This window comes from Mastigoproctus giganteus, chromosome 2 (assembly GCF_048544385.1).
Source record: "Mastigoproctus giganteus isolate SK-2022 chromosome 2, ASM4854438v1, whole genome shotgun sequence".
Classification (NCBI taxonomy): Eukaryota; Metazoa; Arthropoda; class Arachnida; order Uropygi; family Thelyphonidae; genus Mastigoproctus; species Mastigoproctus giganteus.
In genome coordinates, this window is record NC_143576.1 from 34,874,750 (window position 1) to 34,899,464 (window position 24,715).

Consider the following 24,715-nt stretch of genomic DNA (forward strand, 5'->3'; position numbering starts at 1 on the left):
ATGTACTGGGTTGTTGCCGGTAATTATTTATGGGATAGGCAGCAGAATAAGCTAGATGGAAAAAATAATAATAATGATACAAAGACGAAAATTCCAGGTACGAGGAATAAACAACATCGGAGGAGCAAATGGGGTGAGTCTGGACGCAACTTCAGGGGGTACGCAAAGGTTCCTGTGAACTGGACAGGAGAGCACTTTTTGGGATATTCCTCAGGTAGTAGTAGTGGTAAGCATCTGTTTGGTTAATAAAACCATTCTGGATCGTTATATTTTGGAGACAACCAACTAGATTTGGGCGCTTTACCACCTCAGGTGTTTCTGCAGAATTTCTTTGCAAAAGCATCTTTTTGCAAAGAAGAGAAAAACGGGAAAGAAAAAAGATGAGAAAGTAAAATATATATCGTTCGTACATTATGAAGTTCGCAATTTTCGAATGCATTTGGAAAGAAAGAGGCATCTTCAGCTATACAATTTCACTGCTTGATTTCATAGTGAGAATTGGCAGGGAGGGCGTTCTTTAAGGGGAATTTCTCCTCTGTTAAAAATGTATCAGAATACTTCAAATGAAAACAGCAAAACTATCCCTGTGGGCAGTTGTCAACTGATTTCATAACATATCCTGCAGTCACGCGAATTGAAATTGGATGTCGAAAGTTTTATTAAGATGAAGATGAGAGCATTATAAGATTTTTAAATGAAGATGTTTAATGACCATTGAAATTCATAGTAGGATGGTTAATTTCATGGTGAGTTATTTATTATAAAGGAGTATGTATGAATTGGTCCAAAAGTTTCAAAACGAGGTTCATGATCTGGAAGATTCAAGAAGTTTTTTGTGCTATGGCTGTAGTTCATTACTGGAAACTGCAGAATTAAGCTGAAAGACGTTCATATGGAACTTAGTAGTTTGTCCATAACGGACAATGACAAGTGTACAAGAATGGTCTTTGGTGAACTTCCAGATTAGCTGACACGATGAGTTAATACTCTGTGTCGTCGGATTGGTATTAAAACTGAAGGGGGAAGATTTTCTAGACCATATAGGATTTCCCACTTTTTACGTGTACAACATACAAATCAACTTCACGCAGCGCAATATGACCCTGGATGTTAATCCGTTAGTAAAGGGCGGTGTCATTCGCAGTCGAAGAAGCCAGAGAAATTCCTACCATAGCATCCTGCCGAAAAGATTATATTAGCGACATTTTTTGACAAAAAAAAAAAAAAATTACGGTGTGATTAGAAGGGATGTGACAACGGTGCTCCGTACTGAAATATGTTTAGGAGGCGTAAAGACTGCAATCTAGACAAAACCTCCAGGGTCAAACCCAAAAAGGATATTTTTCAAGCATGATAAAATGTTTTCTCTCTGTTCGCGCGCAACTGGTTGCACCATTCAAGACCTTCGTTTTTAAATGCCACACACTCCTTATATTTCTGACCTGGCTCCAAGTGTTTATTATTCGGCAAAAGAGTCGTTAGTGGGCAGCTCTTCTGCTCCGATGACGAAGTACATAAAGTTGTGCATGAGTGGCTTAGCAAGCAACCAAAGAAATTCTAAGCACCATTTTTTCGATATCAAAGTGATAAACGAAGTTCCTTACTAGGTTTGAATAAAGAATATTTAAAATTGCCAAATTTAATTTGAATTATCTCGTATCTATGCTCACCCTTAATTTAGAGGGATTTAAGTAATATTTGCTCTTTGGAAAGTCCTTAGAAGGTCACCCCGCATAGTGTTTGTGTAATTAAAAGTGGGAGAACTGAGCAGATATTCGGGGCACAGCTTGAGAGGGAATGCGTGCGAATGACGGGTTATTATGAGAGTTCTGCAGTGTATGTAGCTATGCCTTTGTCGTGAATTGTATATTCTTAAGGGACGTTACAGATAGATGTTAGTTTCTTCACACTTTGTAATGCGGAGGTTGTTGGAAAAAGCCCAGTCATTCAAAGTGAATCAAGTCAGAATACAAATTCCGAATGTCCTTTTGAGTTTCAATTTTATCAATTCATATTTGCATCATTACGAGTTTATTCTGTATATTAAGTATTTGCGGTATATAGAAAAAAAACTGTTTTGTAAATCATATCTCTCTCTCTCTCTCTCTCTCTCTCTCTCTGTGCACACGCCTATCTTCATCCGAATCTGACTTAATTAGTACCTCAAAGTGGCGGCTCGTAGGTGTTCTCGGAAATCGGAAACAAGACTCTGGGAAAAGAGGGTGGGTGACGGGCTTCTTCAAACGCAGCTGTTGCTGTCAGACACGAAAAGTTAAAATGACTGACACTTTATATTCGACAAAAAGGTCGTCTGTTTTAGGAAAACTCGATGTGCGACTGAATCAACGAATTTCAACATCACAACCGAAACTTTTCGGATGAAGTGGAAGATTGAGAGAAGTGGGGGGATTCTGTGATAAACGTTTTTAAAATAAAACCACTTTCCCATTGATTTATTAAATTAAAAAATACTAAAACATCAAGTTGACCAGTTGATCCAATTACGATTTAAGCCTAAATTTCTCAACGACAACTCGCATCTGTGTTCTCTGGCCAACTGAACTTTAACTCCAAAACCACTGGCTAATTTGAAATTGATGTGAGAATCGTATGTTATATGGACATTTGTGTCAAGAAAAAAAAACTGTCTGTTATCTCACAGGTAAATCCCAGATTTTATTACCCCACATTGCGGGACCTGCTAACTATGGATTTGAGTGAAATGCTTTTTAAGAAATTCCCTCGGTCATCAACGAGATTTGAACTAATTCTCTTCAAATCTAGCAAGATTTGCAACAACAGAGAGAGAGAATAATGGCTTAAAGTTGATAGCAGGTAAGCAGATGTTAGGGTCTGTGGAAAGGAAAGAACGATTAAGAGTGATTTTTTAATGAGATTTGAAGACCGGAGATGATAGGAGTACATAGGATCTATTGCAATCCCAGATGTAATGTCTGGCATGTTAAAATAAAACCCAACACATCCCTCCACATAAAAATGGTTTATTTGCGATGAGAGTGAATTGATTATGACACTCTTTTTCCAGAAGAAGCAGATATTTCTCTCACAGCTTAGTTTTTTTAAATAGTTACAACACCCGTTGACGTCATCTGTTTAGTGAACGCCATTATAGCAATCTGACCTCTATAGTTCATGGAATGGATGCGTAATCTCTTCCGGAATTCAGGCTGCGTACGTCAAAAGTGTGCGTTCACTGGTGTCATTTTGAAGCTTTCCAGCAATCCTTGGTTGACATCGTTGGAATACTAAAGTGCTGCTGGGTTTGGAATTGAATTCAGAAAACAAAGGTCCGATGGGATGAAAGACCTCCATTTGAGAGTAAAACTGGTTCAGTGTGACCTGGCCTAAGATGCTAATGCGCCTTAAAACTACCACTAACAGCGAATACGTAGTTTTATTAAATTTCATTATCTCATTCTTCCAGTGATGAGTAGTTGAAAGAGTTCAGCCATTGAAAGTGATTATCATTCTGACATATCTTTGAATCATGTAGAATTACGAATGTTCTTTCATTGCTGAATACACCCGGATCTGTGATATTTTGTGGATATTATTTCCTATTTCATTTCTCGTCTATCAGTTGACTGGAAAGGAGGGGGGGTGATATGTGGTGTGCCATTATTAAAGATTCAAAGATAGCACTATTGCACCTCTTGATTTTTGGATTAAGATATACGATGGGGCAGAGGTGCATCGTATTGGCCTCTTCTTCTAATAGGTTGGAAAGAGCTTTTTGCTGTAACAAAATTCTTACTTCAATCTTTTAATGGTGGAAGCAGAAATATCTACAGAGAGAGCAGTTATTTCATTACGCGATTTTCCTTTATAGAAAGCATTTAAGTATCAATTATTAAAATACTTTACTAAACGAGCCTTACAAGCTTCCTCTCTCTCTCTTTGGTTTGTTCTTCAACAAAAGCTAAGTAGTTAATAAAAAAAATTATATCGAGTGGAAATAAATAAACCTAAAACACTCGCCATTGTGGTTGATGGCAGTGACTCATTACAAAATATTCTAAAAGCTTATTCTAAATCATAATTAGTTATTATGCACATTTCAATGTAAAAAAAGACACTTCCTTTTGCCATATTTCAACACTTTTCCATATTTATTTTGCCATATTTCGCACTATTGAATACGCTGTACATCCATTCAGTCTGTGATTTGCAGATCCATTCGATCTGCAAATCACATTGAATGGATGGAACTACTATTTTTTATAATAGGCAATTTACCATTCATAAAAAAAAAAACCTTTTTTTTTTTTTGCACAAAACGTTTTGAAAAATCGGGAAAAGGACACGAAACATTTATTTGATCAGAATCGTTAAGATGCAGAAACAAATCAGCTTCCGAAGAGGTTGAAGGTCAGATGTTCACATAATGCAACAGCGACGTGGTCTGATTTTGTTTATAAATCTTTACTCCATCTTAGTCTTCATAATATTAGGAAAACGTAATGTCTGCTTCTTATCTCAAGCCAGTTAGGACAGTGAATGTCACCAAATCTTCGGTTTCCAGTGTACGCGAAAGTGCTAAATTAGTTCTGGGAGGAACTACAAACCACTCTGAATAGGTCACTAAGGAATATAGTGACTGTATTCTGCAAACGATATATTTGTTGTTGTTATAGTCAGTCTCTCACCAAATATGGAGACCAGTCCAAGCTTCCTTAAATCACAGAACTGCATCCGGTTTAAGATTTGAAACCATTTGAACACTAAAATGTTTCATACGCTGTCTGAGAGAATATTCTTCTCTTCCTTATGATTTTTATACTACACGACCATTCCTTTCGGGGATAGGGGATCGGAACGATTTTATTGGATTTATTTTACGTCGAACTCTGCGGCCTCGAGCTATCTGGGGATGGAGCTCTATCGAGGATGGCACCATGCTCTCTAGCTTTCAATCGCAAGATGTCCAGGCTGGAACGTGGGCCTGGTTCCAGTTTTCCTCCCGTCACCGAGTTCAGAGCCAGGAAAGATGATGCCGATGGTGCTATGGATGCTGCTGAGACGGAACTGCCAAGACAGGATGTGAGGAGATTCGACTTTGTTAACACTGGCGGTGGGGGTGGTGCGTGCGGATGTGTAACCGGAGGTAAACCTCCCGAGGTTGTGGGTGTTCCCGCAGCTGAGCTGAACATGTAGACGGACAACAACGCAGAGCTCAGAGGACTCACGGTTTTAGGCCAAGAGGACGGGTGAGTGACTGGAACGAAGCCGTGACCGAGGCCCGAACTAGCTCCACCGTGGAGAGCCAGCATGTGTCCTAATCCTAAGGGGGAAGGAATGCTTCCAAGACCTGGAAGGGAACCTCCGTGCATTGCAGAAGCCCAGAGAGTATCGGACGAAGGAATTCCGAGGGAAGTATGTCCGGGGGCGTGAAGAGATGGTGCTGTATAAAGTGTTGGCAGTTCCCCCGGTCTGGTCAGCATTGGGTCCGATCCAGAAGTAAAATTAGGACTGTCTCTTCCCAGGGCCTTCTCTCGTTTCCGCCATTTGGCTCGTCTGTTCTGAAACCACACCTGAAATAGAAGTAACCAAACATTACCATTCATTTCACACGAACTTATTCTTCAAATATATAAGAAAACATAAAATCCATTAAATTTTAATTAATTCAGCTGTGTTTGCAGATAACGGGGGAGGATTGAACTGATAATTGAAAAATGCTTGAAGATAAATGATTTTTTGAAATAAGCGCTAGTTCAGTAATGGAGCACGAAAAATATCAATAATATCGCTCTCTTCCGAACTAAACCAAGCCATGACGAAACTTTTAAGTTGCACTATATAAAATGGCCCTGAAGAGCAATGCACATATGAACAGGTAAATTTTTAAAGGCAATGCGTACCACCGATGAAATGTACATCTTTGGCCACATTATTACGATATCGGATAATACCGGACTAGGTCGTTCTTTCTGTGAGTATTTTGACTGGATCGAAATCCAGAATTAATCAGGACAGACAAATATGCTCAAGATTTTCTTCAGATTTGTCGCGTCTCATTGGACTAAGCAGAATAATCACCATAGGATGGGATTGCCCAAATTTGACTTCATAAGTTAGCTAAACTTGAACTTATTAAATATTTGCTTTGGAAGCAGTTCTTCTAGGTAGCAGTACATGAAGCCAATTTTTTCTAATACAATTGAAAGAATTTATGGAAATCTTTTACTAACACCGATTTTAGTGCCCTTGACCAATGCTGCTAGATCTATCCCAGAAAGCCAAAATGTGTCTCTTCTGAAAGATCCTGTTTTCAGCCTAATTTTTAAATTGCTTCACCAAGAACAAGCCGACCCAAGTGCTAAAACCGTACCAAAAGAGATGCATTTGGATTTTGGAAGGAGTCCAACATACATCCAGGACACTAAAATCGAATAATAGTCAACGTGTTCTACACATGTTTCTAATTGTGGTAAAAGAAAATGGCTTCATGCCGAGCAATAAAAGGGGGTGGGAAGCAAATAAATAGTAAATTCAACCTTAAACTTAAAAGTCCATCTGGAATTTTTGGCTATTTCTCGTACTATAAAGCCAGTCCACGTCATAGATTTTGTTGATTTTATTGCATCATATATGGTGTCCCAGGAGGAATCTTCCAAACTTCAGGAGGAGTTGATTCCTTGAGTGCTTTTTAGTGAAGAAAAAAAGTTCATATCAACGTGTGTCCGATTCTGAGCAGTTATGGAGTTAACTGTTTGAAATAAATAAAATAAAATAAAATCATTGCCTATTGTGAATAAGTATAACACTAGGCATTTGTCTGATTATTCTTATCTATTTTAAATTATTTTTTGCCATTCAAAACTGCATTGTCATTTGTAAGCTACAGATTTGCAACCGTTCAGAATCGGAAACATGTTTTATGAACTATTTGCTTAAAATCAGTCAAAAAAAATGAAACATTGAAGTGCCAATTTCCCTTGGGACGCACTGTATAATCTTATAATAAGTTAAGATTGTATTAAATTTAGACCGTACAGGAAGTATCCTTATTTCCCTAACTTCGAAAAAATGATTTTGTTATTAAAATTGAGGCGTTATTATATAGCAAAATAAAAACTGAATCATTTACTAAGTTTATCTACATTTTATATAAAAATTTATCATCGTCGTGCACAGCCCCATGCAGCAGTCAATTAAAATTTAATTCATTCTTTATTTTCGTGTTCCATACATGGCACACTTGCGAATCGATCCTTACTATCTTGTATGTGATGATTGATGAGTTGAAAGGATTCTTTTCCACGTTAAATTATCATTTTGGGGTGCCTACTCATATAATAGAAAATCTCAACTACGAACAACCCTTAAGATAGACACCCTTAAGAACAACCCTTAATAAAATATGATATTCCCAGGGAACTGGACGGTATTACATAACAACATCATATCTCAAGATGGTGGAGTTGAAAAACTTTAAAACAAAAATTAAATCGATTTTCCGCAGTTAATAGCAGGGTGGGTCAGTGGCACGACATTCCAAAACATCCATAGCGTTATAGGTTGTACTTACATTAAGAATAAGGGGGGTGGTGGTCTTGGTGTACTCTGAGAAGGACAATTTTATTTCGCCACCTTTTGCAACAAGACTGATACACTCTGTTATTCAACATTTTGAAATAAGTTAAACGCAGGAACCGTTAATTCTGCTTCAAACTTTTTGTTTCCTTCAAAATAGTGCTGGAAGAAGACTGGAGAAATCGTAAGCCGCTATGCAAAAAACTTTCGGGTTTTTTTCTTGAGTTAAGTTTCTGAAGACACTTTCCAATTAGAACTTTGCTAATATTTCGAGTCTGTCCCAGCTCCTCCGATTTAACCAAAGTGTTAATCTCAAAACGCGATCAGGTTGGGTTTCGGTTGCCGAAAAATTGGATACACACTCGCGTGACACATTTCGAAATGTCTATGTTACCATTCATTCGCCTTTTCAATGAATCGCGAGCAGCAACAAAACGAAACTTTCCATCCAGCAGAAGACTTATTAATAAACTATTACGCGTGAAGTTTTGAACTAATTCGGCAGTCTTTTCTGATTGGAGTAATTTTGCTCGCTCTAAGTGCAGCGCGAGAAAGTGTTAATTATTAATTACGCTCGAACACGTTCACGTGCCTTTTGTGCTTGAAGTGCTCATTCTTGCCGAACAATGCACTTGCACGCGAATGGAAGTATTGGAAATGAAAGCGTTATTTCGATTATCCGTTCCTATTTAGTGGCAAACGTCGTTAGGCGTGCTAATTTTTAATCGTCTCTTTGAGCCTATTATGGCGGCTGATTGGTTTGAATAGGACGCAAATTGCGCGAAATTGCTTTTCGTCAATTTGCGTTTAAATAAAACCCTCACCTTAAGCATTGCCGATCTAATTTTTCGGCCCTAATTGATTTTTTAAATATGCGGGAACGAAGCGAAGAGTGGCGTCCTGTTGGAAGCGATATGACGGTTCATGGTGCGGCGGTGATGTTGACAGGCCGGTTCATCATTTAGCGAAATTAATGGCACTTCCTGCTGCACCGCCGAACGCCACGCACCAGTTCCGCTGACGCACTAACGCAAATATTTAGTGGAGCCTTGGAAATCATTTAATCCTCCATATTTTTCGGGAAATCATAGTTTAATGAAAACTCTCGAAGGCACCGCAATTTCCGTCAGTGCAATCCCTCTATTACCTCTAATGCTGTTTAGTGCGGAACAATTAGTGTGATTACTGGTTTGGGCGCGCCAGAGAGCGCATTACCAGCCTCGAGGCCTTCGCCGCTTCCCCTCAGTCAAAGCTGAACAAGTGGATGGAGTGCTCCAGTTCGTTGCTGCAGATTCTCGAGACGTTTCCTGCTCTGCCACTAATACGTAAAATGCGCGAGCGTGCACTATGCCTGTTCTGGTGAATAAGCGGTAATTGAGTCTGAACAGCTGTTATGAACGCACGGATCCCGCTGTTTCCCTCCCCCCCCACTCCCGTATCTTCTTGTACGGGATATGAAATTTAAATAAGTCTTTTAAAAGTCCATGAATTTTAAGCAATTGCTTGTCTATAATGTCTGAAAATTGCGTGTTTTTGTAAAGTAAGCTGCTTTGGAACGAACCTCTCGTTTAACATTTTCTGTGCCCGCAGTGACAGATTTGCAGCGAAACTTAATCCGTTTTATTCCCTCGGACGGTGACTGTGCCCAAACTTAGCTTGTCGATCTAAAAATTGCATAACGATCCAATTTCCCTACGTGAAACCAAGGCGTGCTTAAAACGAAACAAAAGTCTGCAGTAAAGATCAATGTGTTCGAGCCTCCCGAAGGGTGCATCCATCCCTTGATATTAGGCCGTATAAAACATTTTTTAAATAGAATTTTCCATAAATATGTTTATCCTGCTCATGAAGACATTCACGTGGACCAGCCCTCTCTAAACCACGATAAGATCTCTCTGTTCCAGCGAATCATCGTCCATTATCCTTGACTAGTTCTTTTTTCCACTGGAGAATATTGCACCAGCTTAATTTTCATTTCATGTCCATTAAAAAAAAAAAAAAAAAAGAGTAAAATTTACCCCGTATCTCAATTGCGATTCAAAAATACCACCTTACCCTCTTTCCAGTAATAGCAGATACACTTTACGTCGTTTATATTGGGATTTAATCGGATCTTGACTGGATTATGCAACTCCTATCCAAAAAAATATTGGCCCAGAAAAAGTAGTACTTAGACTAGATACTCACCACAGTGCTATAAGGATTACTTTAAGATCATTCACAGCATTCCACACACTATCCTCACTTCATCTTCGGAGAAAAATGCTGCTACTCATGCAGCAAAAATATGGCATCTTCCCTTTCCATTCCATCTGGTGATAACCTGTTTGAGCTCCACTGTATAGCCTTTTACACTAATAAAACGCAATTTAAACAAACCAGTTGAGATCGGCACAAGATTAGTACGGTGCTGGAATTTCTGTAGGGATAATATTTTTCAGGACACAAATACGTATGACTCTACTCGATATCTCAAGAAACTCCATGCTGCATACGTAGCCACACAGTCGTAAGATCACCGTCGTCCCACATCGGGTGGAAAAGACTTGAGTTCAAATCTGATCAGTGGAGTGTGGAATTTTTATGGGCATTTTCTCAACGTGGCTGAGTTGGTTGGTTTCAGGTACCATGCTTTCTTCTCCAGAAAACTCGTGTTTTCCATGCGAAACAGGAATATTGACCATAGAACACACGCAGTTCTGTGTTAAGTAATGTCCTAAATTGCTGATGTGTTTAAAAAAACCCAGAAAACAACATTCGTGGTGCTACCAAATATTCACCGATGGCTCAAAAACAGGTACGGCAATAGCATCGGTTCCATCTTTTCTAGTTCTGCATTCCTTTCAGTAAAAGGCATTGTTTATTCTGCAGAACTGTTTGTAATTAAGACGGCCCGAGGTTATGTTTCAGTATACTGTCCAACAAACAAACAGTGATCTATTCTGATTCCTTGAGAGCATTAACAGCAGAGTAACCCAACGATAACATACATTGTCTTGAAACACTTCAGGTCACAGATAATTGCACTGCACGATTTTAACTAGTCACATGCTGCCCGACATTGGGTCATGTAGGTATCCATGGAGATGGATATGCAGACCAAGTTGCTAAAAATCGAACGATTTATTTAATTACCAAGGAACGAGTATATAGACTACAAATGAATTATAATCAAACACATGTAAAGAACATTGGATGAAAATCTGGCACACCCAAAATAGGTAACAAAAACTGTTGCAATTTAAACAGGAATCTCAGTTATGGGCTACAAGCATGAAATTGAATAGGTAGGAGGAGGTAGTCCTATCGAATCGCAGATAAATATGGGTACACTTCATCTGACCCATATTTATCTGGTAACAGGGAAGGACCTGCATCGCAATACTCTGAACAATTTCCAAACCAATTTCTCAGATACAAAAACCTTTATTACACCTTATAGGGAACAATACAAGTCGAACTGAGTTCTTTATGTTCTTGAAGCAGATACAATTATTTAATCGATTTTAACGTATAACACAATGTTGTTCTTAATGTCAGATTTCCATTGTGCATATAAATAGACAAGATTTGGCCTTAGTAGCCATTGTGCCACTAAATAATATTATGCAACAACCTTAACCAACAAATCCCATTTTAAGCTCATTCTTTGGCTGCTCTCGCTTTCAGGTGCTTTTACAACAGGTGAGCTCTAACAACAGCGTCTCTAAATAAAAAAAAAAAAAAAAACATTTAAGGCCCAAGAATCTCTTGAATCTTAAATGGGCTCAAGAGATTGTTTAGCTGAAGGGAACCAGTAGACATTCACGGAACACATGAAGGGGAATACAAATGCTGATGCTAATATCGCTCCAGACCAACACTATCATCACAGTAGCCATCCCGTTTCTTTGATAGTGGAGGGACACCGTTGACTTTTCGTCTCTAGATTCGAAGCTGTCTGGAATCTGGTTGTCGGCTGAATTGAGATTCATCTGAAAAGAGCGTTTTCTAGCTTGCCTCCCGGTGGCGATAACTATATACATGTACTCCTGAAACGAGCAATGCTGAATTTAGGTAGTCTGGAGCCCTGGCGCAGAAATTTTAGCTACTTGCCATTACTGGATTCATGAAGTAGACAGCAAGCTATTTTCTTTTGATTATGCACGATTAAAAATGCCAAAAAGTTTTTTTTCTCTTATTCATCTGGTGATTTTTAAAGCAAACTCCCTTGGCAACAAATTGAGAAAATTCTTCATAGTTCGGCGTTAATAAAGTCTGATGCTAAGCTGCTCTACACCACTTGAGTTAGTGTTCTGTCTTGTGGGGAATTTGGTAGCTGTTTTTCTCGTGATTAGTACATGCACGCACTGCTGTGACTGCTCGGTAAGTTTTCTACACACACGTCTGCAACAGCAGCGCCTTACCAGACTTATTACTCAGAATTTTTTTCTTATTTCCTTAAATACAGCCTATTAAAAGAACGCATTGAAGATATTCTTACGAACGTAGCAAGAAAGCGAAAACGGAAATTAAAACATCCAGTTTGATGCTGCTGGAGGAGCAGGAGATGGAAAAGCACACATAAGATTTTACACTGAAGAAGACACTTATTAAATGATTGAAGATTTGCGACTTTTCTTGTTACCTGTCTGGATAATTTAATTGTCTCACCTCGAAGTGAAGAGTTACACCAAGTATGTTTGCACGTCCAAGCATTCAGGCGCGTGTGGAAGGCAATATTCTTGGGTGCTCGTGTTTCTGCCGTCTCTTAACTCTGTTCCAAATGCATTAGTATTATTTTAGTAAAGGAAAAATGACTGTGGGTCGCTTCGGGGGATGTTTTTTACTTTCAGAAATTGTCGAGAAGCAGTGCGTTATAAACTGGAAGTGTCTTTCCCAGGTGCAAGGTGACGCCAAACAGGACGAGGGATTACATACTTCAGAAATAATTAGCGTCTGAAAAAGAAAGGAATGCATCTGATTGAATTTAGTTCATTCTCAGCTCCTGCCTTAGGTGTTTATTAATTTTCATCATATTATTATTGTAAAGGATGATTCTCCACCAATGGATGACGATCCCGAAAAGCAGTCTCCAAAAAGATAAGCCACTGCTGGATTATTTCCAGTTGAGACATATTTATAGTTTTCTCTAAAGAAGAAATTATCAATTTTGGGAAATTAAAATGGCAAAATTGTGTTGCGCTTTTAAAAATTCTTCCAGAGGCATTACAAATATGCAATTGGTGTTCAAAATGGACCTGCAGCACAGTGTTCGACTTGAAAAATGTGAGAAATAGAATAATGTCGTGGATCATAACTCTTGCAGCAACTTATTGACCACTGAACTTTTAGTCGTTGGTTTATAGTCCTGTCTCGCCCATCATTCAGAATATTCCTCCATTTATTTTACTAAGCCCCTCATCAATACAATATAATCTTCAAACAAAACCCCCTGTCTGTTTTCCAAATTCTCCAGATCACATTTTCTAAGCCATTCCTCAGAGGGATAATGCTTAGCGCTGTTCACCAATCCAGTCTCCTTTATTTACATCTTTTCCAGAAGTTAGGATATCTTTCTTTAGGTGTGACCTTCGTACTTGATAAAATATTCCAAGTGGCATGCATCATCATCATCTACTTCCAGAATTCCGATAAACCATAGACTAACACAGATTTGATTGAACTATTAAAGACCTTAAAGATTGCGCAAACTAAACGCTTGAAAGCATCTTTACTCTTTCTCAGGTGACAAATTTCAATTGAGAAAAGAATAATCGCAGAAGGGCGTATGAAAATTTGCTTTTAGGAATAAAATCGTAATAAAATAGAAAGATAAGCAGTAATAATTCGTTGTATTTAAAACTTTAAATGGGCTTCCACATAAGGTGTCTGAAACCTCTGACCACCCCTCGTTTCACGTTAGCATTATATGCGAATGGAAAAAAAACCAACCATAATTACCTGAACTCTTGCTTCGCTCAAGTCAAGCCTCATCGCCAGCTCTTCCCGCGTGAATACATCCGGGTACTGAGTTTTTTCAAACGCTCGCTCCAGTTGGTGCAGCTGATACGTTGTAAACGTTGTTCGACTTCTCCGAATCTTCCTCGGTTTATCTCCGCCTTGATCGGCTTCCTCCGCAACCTCTTCGTGGTCTCTGCTCGATTCGTGCGCGATCCTTTCTTCTTTATCCGCAGCCGTCGCTGAAGAAGACGAATAAGGACCATTTATGGGAAGAATAGAAGACTCCCCGTCCACCGGCGTGCCGTTCTCAGTGCCCGCGGGCTCTTTGGTGGTCGTGGAAACGGCAGGCTTAGACCCCGGAGCAGGAGGGGTGTTCTCTCGGCGCTCCTGAACCAATTTATTCAGAGTCTCTCGAAGTTTCCTCGAATCTGAAGCTGCTGGAAGATCATTAAAAGAAAACTATTGACAGGAAATATTAGATTATGAACGTTCTATATATTACTAAAGAATATTATAGACGGGACAACACAGTCAGGTTTGAAACTAAATAAAAAAACAAACGAAGGTGACAGAATTTATACATTTCGCTTTTTGAGCCAACTTTTCTAAACTTGGAGTCGTACTAAACTTGTTGCCTAAAAGGAATACAGAGATTCGCTTGTCGTAATTGTTATTTTAATGTCAGTTTTACAATTTTGATGAAAACTACTAACATCTTGGTAGCACCCCCTCCAACTGACTTTTGAGACCTGTGTTCTACCCTCTTGCTTTTCTGGATTCGGTCTCTCAACTTTCAGTTTGAAATTTCGTTTCGAAAGCTTAATAGAAAGGTAACAATCAAAATAGATTTCTCTGTGAAAGGAAAGCTGATTGGTGTGGAGTGTCCAGCAAATTGCGTGTTTCTATTTCTGAAAACCTTCCATATTTCTGACACGCTGTTCATAAGCAGTTCGTTCACAATAGCGATAATGAACGCAGCTTTCACGAGATGCGAGAGTTTGTTTTCGGCTGTCCATATTTGTTAAAGCGAAGACCGCCTATAAAGGAATACTTATTAAGCATAATAATGAACCGCAGTATGACCTTTTTGATCGGATATTGTCACCGCTGTCTGCCCATCAATTAGTGTAAAATAACTTTAATTGAACTTAAAAATTCACGAGACAGTTCCGCATGAGCCACAAAGGTACGAAATTTTGGAGTAATGTTGTTTTGCCCCATACTGCGCAAGATGAGGATTTATGCTGAAATTAGTCAAGAAATAGTGCAGAATTTAGCTAGAATATAAAAATTTCGAATCTCTCTTTGAGAATGATTATTTAAATTATCTTAAACCGATTTTCAAAAGAAGGGTTGTTCGGGTGGCACCAGAAGCAACTTGACTGATATAAAAAGACATGGAAATATGGACTAAATTAAATGGAAATATTCAAAACCTTTACTCCTGGACTTATCTAGTCCATTTACGAAGTCCAGTACTGACCTCTTAGTTTAAAATGAATAAATTCTGGATTTTCCTTCCATTTCTAACGTCGATTTGCCCGTATACAATTTCTATTCAGTCTGTCTACGTGTTCCGGTCCTGATCCACGTTTACTCGCCTTCTGTGGTCATTAATTTTGGTTTTCCAGAAGCTTTTAATCCTTCTTTTAAGAGCCACAAATAAGTATTCCTTAGTGGGAACAGATTAAAATTTGTGAGCTTCCTCCCCTCCCCCCCCATAAAGAAACAAAATGCACTCTGATTTCGTGGTATTTCAAACGCAAAAATATAAAGGATTTAAAAATAAAGTATATTTTTAAATCCTACGTTTTTTCTGCTTCTGGTTTTGATGCATCTGGCATTATGTCTCAATTCATTCTTCATGTTTTAATTGCGTATTAAACAGTTTTAATTCTTACCTACACGTTTTGATTTTGCTTATTCGATGGATAAATGATTTGCAAGTTGTCATTCTTTTAAAATTGGCCTCTCCTTTGTAAGTTATTGGGATGATATATCTAAAAATTTAGAGATCGAATTAAATTAACGAACAAAAGTGAATTAAATATAATGGAAATAAAAGAGGGAAATTGTTATTACTTAAACTCTATTGAACATTTCGCGTCGATCTTTACAGAAGAAAGAATCTTTGTGCTGAGGAGAAGCAGTGCGAGTGAAACTGAGCAGTATGAAGAGTTAGCTATATTGAAATTATAGATGATTTTTCGAAAAACATCTATTCTAAAGGCAACTAAGGCTTCTGGAATTGATGGCACATACTTAATAATTTTGTGGGAGACTGTGAGCATATTGGACCGTTAATTATGAGGAAATTATTGGAATCGAGTGAGAATCCTTTGGATTTGAAAAGTGGCATTTCATAAAGAGGATTTTTGGAGCGAAGTTGGTAACTACAGACCAGTCAGTCTGACTTTAATGGTAGGGAAAACCATGGAAGCAATGAAAAGGTTACAATAAAAGGACATTTATAAATAGAATTCTTAAGAATACGCAACACTATTTTTGTTAAGGGAAAATCATTAGCATCTAACTTGGTTATTTTGACAGTTACTCACTGAACGTTGGAAATAATTTCGACCTTGTTTATTTAGATTTTAGAAAATTTTGACGCAGTCCCTCGTGAACGGTTACTGTATAAGCTGGAACTCGTTTAGATCACAGGTAAGATTCTAAGTTGGATCGCAGGGTGGCTTCAGGGCCGGAGACGGAGGATCGTAATCAATGTTTACTCTTCTGGAACCACTGATTTCACGCGGAGGTGGTAGGATTTTTTTTGTGTAGGGTATTCCCGGCTTTTCAACTCGGAGCACACAAATCGGCCCATGAACACACTCTTACAGATAAAATACGCTACACGGATATGGGTGACAAGCTCCAGAGCTTTTAAAACGATAATTTAATTTTTTTTTAATTTGGTCAGTATTGTATATTGATAACTGTGACAGCAGAGCACAAACAGGACACAGAAGCCATTGTTGACAACAGGTGGTATTTGAGAAGTACAAAACCATTTATTAATGCTGCGCGAAATATGGGTTTTTCTGAGAAGAACGTGTTTTATTTGAACACTCCCTTACATCCATATCGTTTCTGCAGTAACTTTTAGTAATAGATACCCAAAGGGACCTGTGTGTGAAATTACACCGAAGTAAAACACTGAGAACTGGTTTGCGCTTTTGATGAACATATTTTTTTGTAGAATTGCACTGAACACGCTAAAGAAAGAGATTGCATGTCAACTTTCATCTGTGAACAGCAGCTGATGTACACCCACCTTCAGAAAACATACGGGAAGTGTACCTTCTAATGCATTAACTTTGAAATACGTTTCAAGGGAATGTGTCATGTCAGGAGTGTTGGGTCTTGTCATTGTGCTTCCGCTGTACTAACTCCGAGGACCCACTAATTTCTGGAGCTTTAACCGCTACTTATGCATAAATCCCTTACTGTCTGTGAATACGGATATTTAAAGTTTAGTTTGCGTGTAAAGAAAGAAGTGACTGTAAGAACAGTGTTTTTTTTTTCACCGACCATCTTAGCATCGTATTTCATCTCTGTTGGTTAATAGCGTGACGAGTTTTTATAAATCCACGCCCCTTTTAGTAAGGAATCCGGTTTCCAACAAGAAGCAAACGTTTATCTAATGTCGGCGTTATGAAAGGTCTGTTTGAGTCCGTTCAAATTGAAAATTGGATGCGTTCTGAAGTGTGACATTTAATTCAAGTGAATCAAGACGTGTGGTGATAACATTAATTTTAGAGCTGCTTTCTGTTTCGTGTATGGTACTCGTCAATAACAGTTAATTGATATCTTCTGCCTGCTAGGGAAGGTTGTTAGACACGCAATTTAGTTATTGGTTTCGGCTGTATAGTCAAAAACATTCTAGAATTCTGTTGATAGAAGATATTTACTCAAGCTGCACAGAGCTCCTGTCCTTGAATTTTTGTTTTCTTTTATTTATAAGAATAAAAAGAATAAGAAAATGGAAAAATGAGGATAATGATAGGTAAAAAAGCTTTTGTGAAGCATATTAAGTGGAAGATTAGGAATTGGTTTAAGGAAAAGATTCCCGCGATGTTTAATATGCAGTGTGCGACTTTGTGAAGTAGTGACATGGATGCTATTGGAAGACTGGATAGTTTTGAGATGTGGACATGGAGGAGAATGGAAAAGATTTTGAACCTCCGAAGACAGATGTGAGCACATATTGCCTTACTAAGCATCGTACTGTTGGCGTGTCTTCTCCTTCACCGTAATTTTTGTTTTAGTTTACAATTTTCCCAATCTTTAACAAATCATACGGATCCCAAAAAATAATGTATTTCTCCGATTTTTAAGAAAAATTATAATTATCGAGTACTGTTATGCCAACGAGAAACTGCAGAAATGCATTATAGGTCTTAATATAATAAATTAGTCGATTTATTGGATGGCTGCCTTCTACAGCAGCATGCCAAAGAGGCAACAAGAGAGAGCAATACTCTTGATCTGATTATCAGCAATGATTATTCATCAATTAAGAGTTTACAGATAAAGGAACCACTGGGTGGCAGTGATCACAATGTGCTGGATTTACTTAAAAAGTAACTATCGTAAAGGGTAGGATTTTTGCTTTTGTAAAGGAGGCTACCTCGGTCTCAGACAGTTTTTAAATTCTGTACAGTGGGACCACTGTAGGATGATGTTACCATAAGAAAATTCTAAATGGCAAGCATTCAAGGAAATACTTATGGAAGCTTTTCCATTCAAGGCTTAGACCTAAATGGATGTCAGATGAACTAATGAGAGTCGTGGCAGAGAATAAAACTACATGGGATGCATATAAATTATCAGGTGATACAGATACCTATGGTAGAAATAAACTAGTTTGCAGTCAAGCCACAAAAGAGGTTAGGCAAACCAAGGCAGATTATGAGAAATCTTTGGCAAAAAAAAAAAAAAAAAAAAAAAAATAGCAGAAACTTCTTTACTTAGAAAGAAGGGGATTAGTTATTTACAAACTGAACAAGTATTTTGCATCTACATTCACACATGCGAAATGCCAGACGTCTATCAAACTCTAACGGAGAGCTGAATGATTTTGTAATAACTGAGAGGAAAATCGAAGAGAAATTATTGAAGTTAAACATAAGAAACGCACCTTGGGGTGTATAGGATCTATCCAGTTATATTAAAGGAGGCAGCAAAGGAGGTAAGAAAACCCTTAGCCATAATTATAAGAGCATCTTTGGATTCAGGGGAAGTTCCCGCGAGCTGGAGATATGCGAATGTATCCCCAATTCAATGGGGGACGAGAGAACAAACAATGACAAGAGTAATTATAGATATGTTAGTTTAACTTCCGTTCCAGGTTAAATACCGGACTCATTGGTTAAAGAAGTATCGCTGGACCATCTAGACAGGACTGCAGTTATACTTCAGACACGGCATCGGTTTGTTAAGGGAAAGTTTCGTCTGACCAGTTTGATTAACTATTACGATGCAGTCACCAAGGAACTGGATGCAAAAAACAATTATGATATCATATACTGTACTTTGATTTCAGGAAAGAGTTTGATACTGTTGTGCAAAGACTGCTATACACATTGGAGCAGTGTGGCATTAAGGGAAAGTTACTACTGTGGATAAAAGTACGATTTAGTGGGAGAAGACAAAGAATGGTTATCAATGGATACTACTCTTTGTGGACTACTGTCATTAGTCCAGGGTGCTGGGCCTATTGTTGTTTTCTATATTTATTAATAAATATAGAAAACATATTGATGAAAGCGTATCAAGCTTAATGTTCAAGTCTGTAGATGATGCAAAAGTTGGAAGGGTGGTTAATGATAGTAATGATGGTATTCTACGGCAACAGGATCTAGAAAGGACCAGGATCGGGCAAATTGGTTAAGAAATGGTAAATGAAGTTTGACAAATGCAAAGTACTGCATACGGGTTGCAGTAACCCCAGAGTAACGTACGGAATATGTGGCAGTACACTCAGGTTAGGGAGAATGAAAAAGACGTGGGGGTAATTTGTGCATTCAGATATAAAGTTTGCACGGAGGCTGCAAGAGCAGCTTATGGGATTTCGTCAGTGATGTACAGGAATTTTCTAGTAGGGAAAAGGTGATTATCCCTTTGTATAAGGCAATGGTCAGGTCACTCCTTGAGTACTACATACAGGTCTGGAAGCCTCGTTTTAGGAAGGATGTAGAGTTGCTGGATTGGGTACAGAGAAGGGCAGCGAGATTAGCGCGGGGAAGAAAGGGGCGCTCTTACCATGAAAGGCTGCAATTTTGCAAATTGCAGCGTCTGGAGAATAGGCACTTACGAAGTGGTCCGATTGGGCTGTTCAAGGCTTTGTACGGATTGAGCAAGCGCAGTGCTGATAGGATTCTTCCTGTTGCTCAGAGTACGCACACGAGCGGGTATAAATTCAATTGAGGAAGGATGGTTGCAGAAGAGATATGCGGAAGTTGGCCTTTAGCTAGCAGGTGGTTGTTGGCGGGAACAAAGTTCCACCTGTTGTTGTGGAAGTGGATTGCTTAAATAAATTCACGCATCATCGTAAACAAACATAAAAAAAAAAAAAAAAAACAAACGGGAACTTTTTTTGTAGTTTTTGATGATGCTGTATAAGCTTGCTTCATTTGCCATCACCAGTACTACTAATATTAAATTACGTAATTACATTCGTAATTTTAATTACGTAATTAGAATATTAGACGAATCGCATGAAATGTTCGTATTATGGACATCTAAAGTTAATTCTCCACCAAAAGTAAGAGATGGTGATGTGTGTGCCAGTTAATAGAGCAAATCATTTCCAAGTAAACTGCATTCTTACTTAGACGTACGTTCTATTCGAAAGTAGCAGTCACGTTACCAAATGTTATCGGTTGATGTTATTACTTCATTAATCATTTATGCTATTAAAGTATTTTCCAAAGAAGGTTTGATAACTATCAAAACTTCTTTGGAATATGTATAGTATATCATTTAAAAGTATTCGTTTTATGAACTAAAGTTCAAGTATTAAAAACTTGTTATCTGTTTAGGTTTAGCAGGAGAAACATATAGCGCAGCCGGCTATTCTGGGATTAAATAGATTTAAAAAGTTACACCAAGATAAAGGAAGTAAAGAATACAGAATTCGAGAGCTTTCGTTGCTAAAGAGAACATTTCTGGAATAATCCACCCGATTTAACATGAACTCCATTAAAAAGTAGTGGAAGGATCATTAAATAACCAGAAATATTTCCCAAGTGTTTTGCTGAATATAACAAAAGTAGCGTGGTACTCATATCTAGTGGTCATATCACTTCTTTACCAAGACCGGTCGGCACGTTTCCTTGTGCAATCTATCCATTAATGGGATTATTCGTTGTGCGCTTTGGATATACCCGATGCGATATGCAACAACCACCGGCACCTGAAATTCCATGCATTACATTAAATGAAACCTTTTGATGCGTATGTGACTTACTATGATGTTTAAAAAACTATTTTAGGACGACATCGAATATTTTAAATAGAATATAGTCGGAGTATCCACGCTTGGATGACGTCCATTAATTGCCTAACACATGGATTAGTATTTTCATTATGAATTTTAATATGAATTCTGAGCTTCAGTCGGCACTGCTGCATAATAAAGGAAAAGGAAATGAATAAGACATAAATTGAAATCTTCAGCACACGAATGCTCCTTTTTCCACTTTGAATCTGTCGAACTGAGAAACAAAATAGATAATTGAATTTTTGGAGAAAAAACTCAAGGACTATAAAGGAAACGACCGACACAGAACCTCTCTTGGATTGTTTTTGGATGGAGAACGCTTCCTTGCCATGCGCAACCAAAGCTCCATGAACATTCACAGTTAGAATTTTTTTCTTGAAAGCAACGTTTGAACGGTCCTGTTTTGTAATGACTTCGCTCGGAGTGATTTTTGGCTTCTCCTGCCACGAAGAACGTTTTGCGAGGATGGAACAACGCCGTGCAGTCTGCGCTGAGGTCTGTAATCGATCCTAACATGTCGAATGGAAGCGTATTTTTCAACAGAGTTAAAAGGAAACTTACACGCGTGTAGCTACAAAGTATGTAAGTGAAGCTAAATTTTATACTTCTTTTTTTTGGTCAAAATAAAATGGAAACATCGCTCATGAAGACGGCAGCACTGACTTTACAGCAAATCTCCTTCTTTCTTGTACACGTGCTTAGATGATTCAGTTGTGTAATTCTACTCGCGTTGTTACCTTATAAGGCAATCGTAGCCCACTGGTCAAAGTGAGAGCGTACAGCAGTACAAGCATCTGAGTTGACCGTGGTTAAATGTATGGCGCTGTTCTTATATCTGTTTTGTAAATTTCTCTGACCCTATCTGATTGACTTAGAGTATAATCGAAAAGGTATTTATTATTGTTATATTTTTTACCTGCAGCTTTATCACAGAAACTGGTAGAATGTGTGTGCCTTTTAAGCTTGAAACATGGGGAAACGGAAATTTGGACAAATTTACGATCACTGAAAAGGCACTGGCAGCGAAATTCTCACGCTCAAAACATCAGGAGCTAATACAGACTTCTTCCAGACAAACCAGGTTGTAATGTCTACGATGGTTGTTGTACCACATCATGTAGGATGGACTTTAACATCTTTACCTTGCCAAGTTTCTCAAATATTTAAGAATTTTCTCATGTCCAATAATGATTAAAGTTGTCGTAAAATATAGTTAGCACAGATGGACAACCTTTCTTGTTTTGTTTCTGAGGATGGGCGTTTTCACAGGTGCAGTTAACATACTGTGTTGTATCAGTGATATTTAAAGAGCCTTTTAACAAAGAGGTGGTTGTTTTTATCTATACTCATTAAGGAATATTGTATACAGGTATGGAAATTTCAATTAAAAGAACGTGGCCCTCCTGGAAAGTGGACAGAAGAGCAATGGGATCAGTAATTGGAGCAAATTACTATTACTGTAGAAAGCGGCTGCAGTTAATGTAAATTATTATTCCTGAATTCAAGTAAGTACGTAAGCTGTGACGATCTACAAAATTTGTATTTGATTATTCAAATGGTGAGTGGCTCTAGCTGGTCTTGGGGGTGCAGAAAGAAGGATTGGACTAACGCGTAAATGATGAAAAGATAAAAGAAGTCACGGATTACATTAAACAGTATTCTTATTTTTTCTGAAGCTGCATAAACGTTGCTTTCTTCCATCATTTCCTAATACATTTGGTAATTCAGAAGCGCAAAAAGAAGTCTGCAGTCAGATGCTGTTTTTTCCAACGTGATAATATCTCGTAGTAATAAAAATCTTAATAAATCCAATTGAGACTGCGAACTGTCAACCCTCTTTTTTTACCAGTGACAGTTACAGGATTAGGTATTTGTCTGATTTGAGAGGAAGCTTCAGCAGCGCGAGCGAAAACCAGATTCGTGCAGCCCTCTGTGCATAATTACACGCACCTAAGGGCAGATTTTGTTGACGTCTGGAGTTTTCTAATGTCAGATTCTTTGGGGACTTCGGGAAAGTGCAACCGCTCTCTTCAGGGTTCAGCTATGCCTTCCCTTCAATTCTTGCCCTCAAAGCGGGTTATTAGGGGGGATGCATCATGTGTAAGGTATCCAGGGCCCCGATTGAAAAGGAAACCAAATAGAAACAAAGGGTTAACCTCAGTCGTTGCAAGAATTGGGTAGTGAAATCTTGGACCATCTCTGCTTGTCCAACGGGATCACTGTTAAGATATAGTATCATTTTCGTTCTGATACCGTTTCACAAGGTCAGAGAGCCAATGCAGATCTGACCATTTATTTCAGACTTTCTAAATATGGTGAAGGAATAAAGCTATTATTAATATACCGACATAAATACAACGCCAGCCGCTCTTCATTTTCGAAACCCAAAGTGGTCGTTGTATCTTAGATACATTTTTTTTTTTCCGAATTCTTTTCAGAGGCAATATTTCTACGATTCAACAGATCGTAGGCGATCTGTTGAATCGTTGAATTCAGAAGGCGATTCAAAAGACACGCAACCAATTGTATATTTTCAGTTTCATTTCAATTATATTATATAAATATATTTATAATAGAGGTTAACGTAAGTTATATTTATATTATTATAAACATTATTATAACAGAAATTGCAATAAACGTGGAAAGTGACCTTCTTCCAAAATGTAAGTAAACTCTTTTTACAACGTTTGGTTAGACTAGGCAAAGTGGGAGACCCTTTATCGCTGAGATTTCTGATTCCATATTGAGTTTTAATTCTTCCATTATTAGCGTATACAACATTATTTTTCTACTCAAAACGGTTCCGATGGAGAAACGAAGATATATATCCTACAACAAGTTCCCTTAACTGGTCAAAATATTCCACGAATTGAGTATTGCAGGACAAAAGGCCTTTCTGCTTATCAAATTGTGATTGATAAACTTCTGTCTTCCCTCTAAGCGACCCATTATTTTTGGTATCAGTATACGTATATATGGCAGAAATGATTTAACAGATAACTATTTATTTTTATGATTTCCACGAAGGTTTATTTTTTGAAAGAAACTAATTACCTGATTATTATCTATGGCGTAATATCAAAATGGCTTTAACTTTTCTCTCTCTCTCCACCCTCCCCAATCTCAGGCTCTTAAATAGATTCGTTTCTCTTTCGAGGGTTTATCCAATTGCTGCCATTAAGGTAGAAAATTAAAAGGATGTCTGAAATGGGAATTGAAATGGTTGTTTCTTTGTAAGTCATCTTGCAGTTAGGGTCGGTTTATTAAATTTTGCCAGAACTGTATCAGAACATAGGTGCGGAGGAACGCCAGCCAAGCACGCTAATAATCGCAATCTCTCTCGGAGATTTTTTCTAGTGGACACTGTATTGGATGGAGAGTAAATTATGCTTTGATAATAACTGGATGTTTAGAGATGAAAAATGAAATTTAAGTGGATTATGTGTGCATCTGTCTGAGGACTGGCGGTTCATTTGGTAAGTTGGGATCCGAAGAGTGAGTGGAAGAGGGAAATGGCTAATAGCGAAATAAAAATGCGCTCTTATCATATCCCAATTATATTTCACTAAATCGGTCAATTTTTTTGTTTTTTGTTTTCGATGCTAAGAATAATGCGAATGATAATGTCAAGGCTTTTCAATATGTTCATAAATTGTTATCACGGTTAAAATTAAAAAGAAACAAAGAACTCAATTGTTTTAATTATCT

At 38.0% G+C, this 24,715-nt stretch overlaps 1 protein-coding gene across 2 annotated transcripts in view; it reads right to left on the reverse strand.

Moving 5' to 3' along the window:
* Positions 1 to 4,485: 4,485 nt before the first annotated feature.
* Positions 4,486 to 24,715, reverse strand: part of LOC150089264 (uncharacterized) — a 58,493-nt gene continuing 38,263 nt past the window's right edge. The window contains exons 2-3 of one of the 2 annotated variants that reach the window (XM_090368450.1): positions 13,501 to 13,934; positions 4,486 to 5,552 (exon numbers count right to left, since the gene is read on the reverse strand). In XM_090368450.1, coding sequence (XP_090224576.1) covers positions 4,857 to 5,552; positions 13,501 to 13,934 — 1,130 coding nt within the window. In that variant the 3' untranslated portion in view covers positions 4,486 to 4,856. Of the gene's footprint in view, positions 5,553 to 13,500; positions 13,938 to 24,715 lie in introns of both variants that reach the window. The other variant, XM_090368449.1, reaches the window with a different exon arrangement.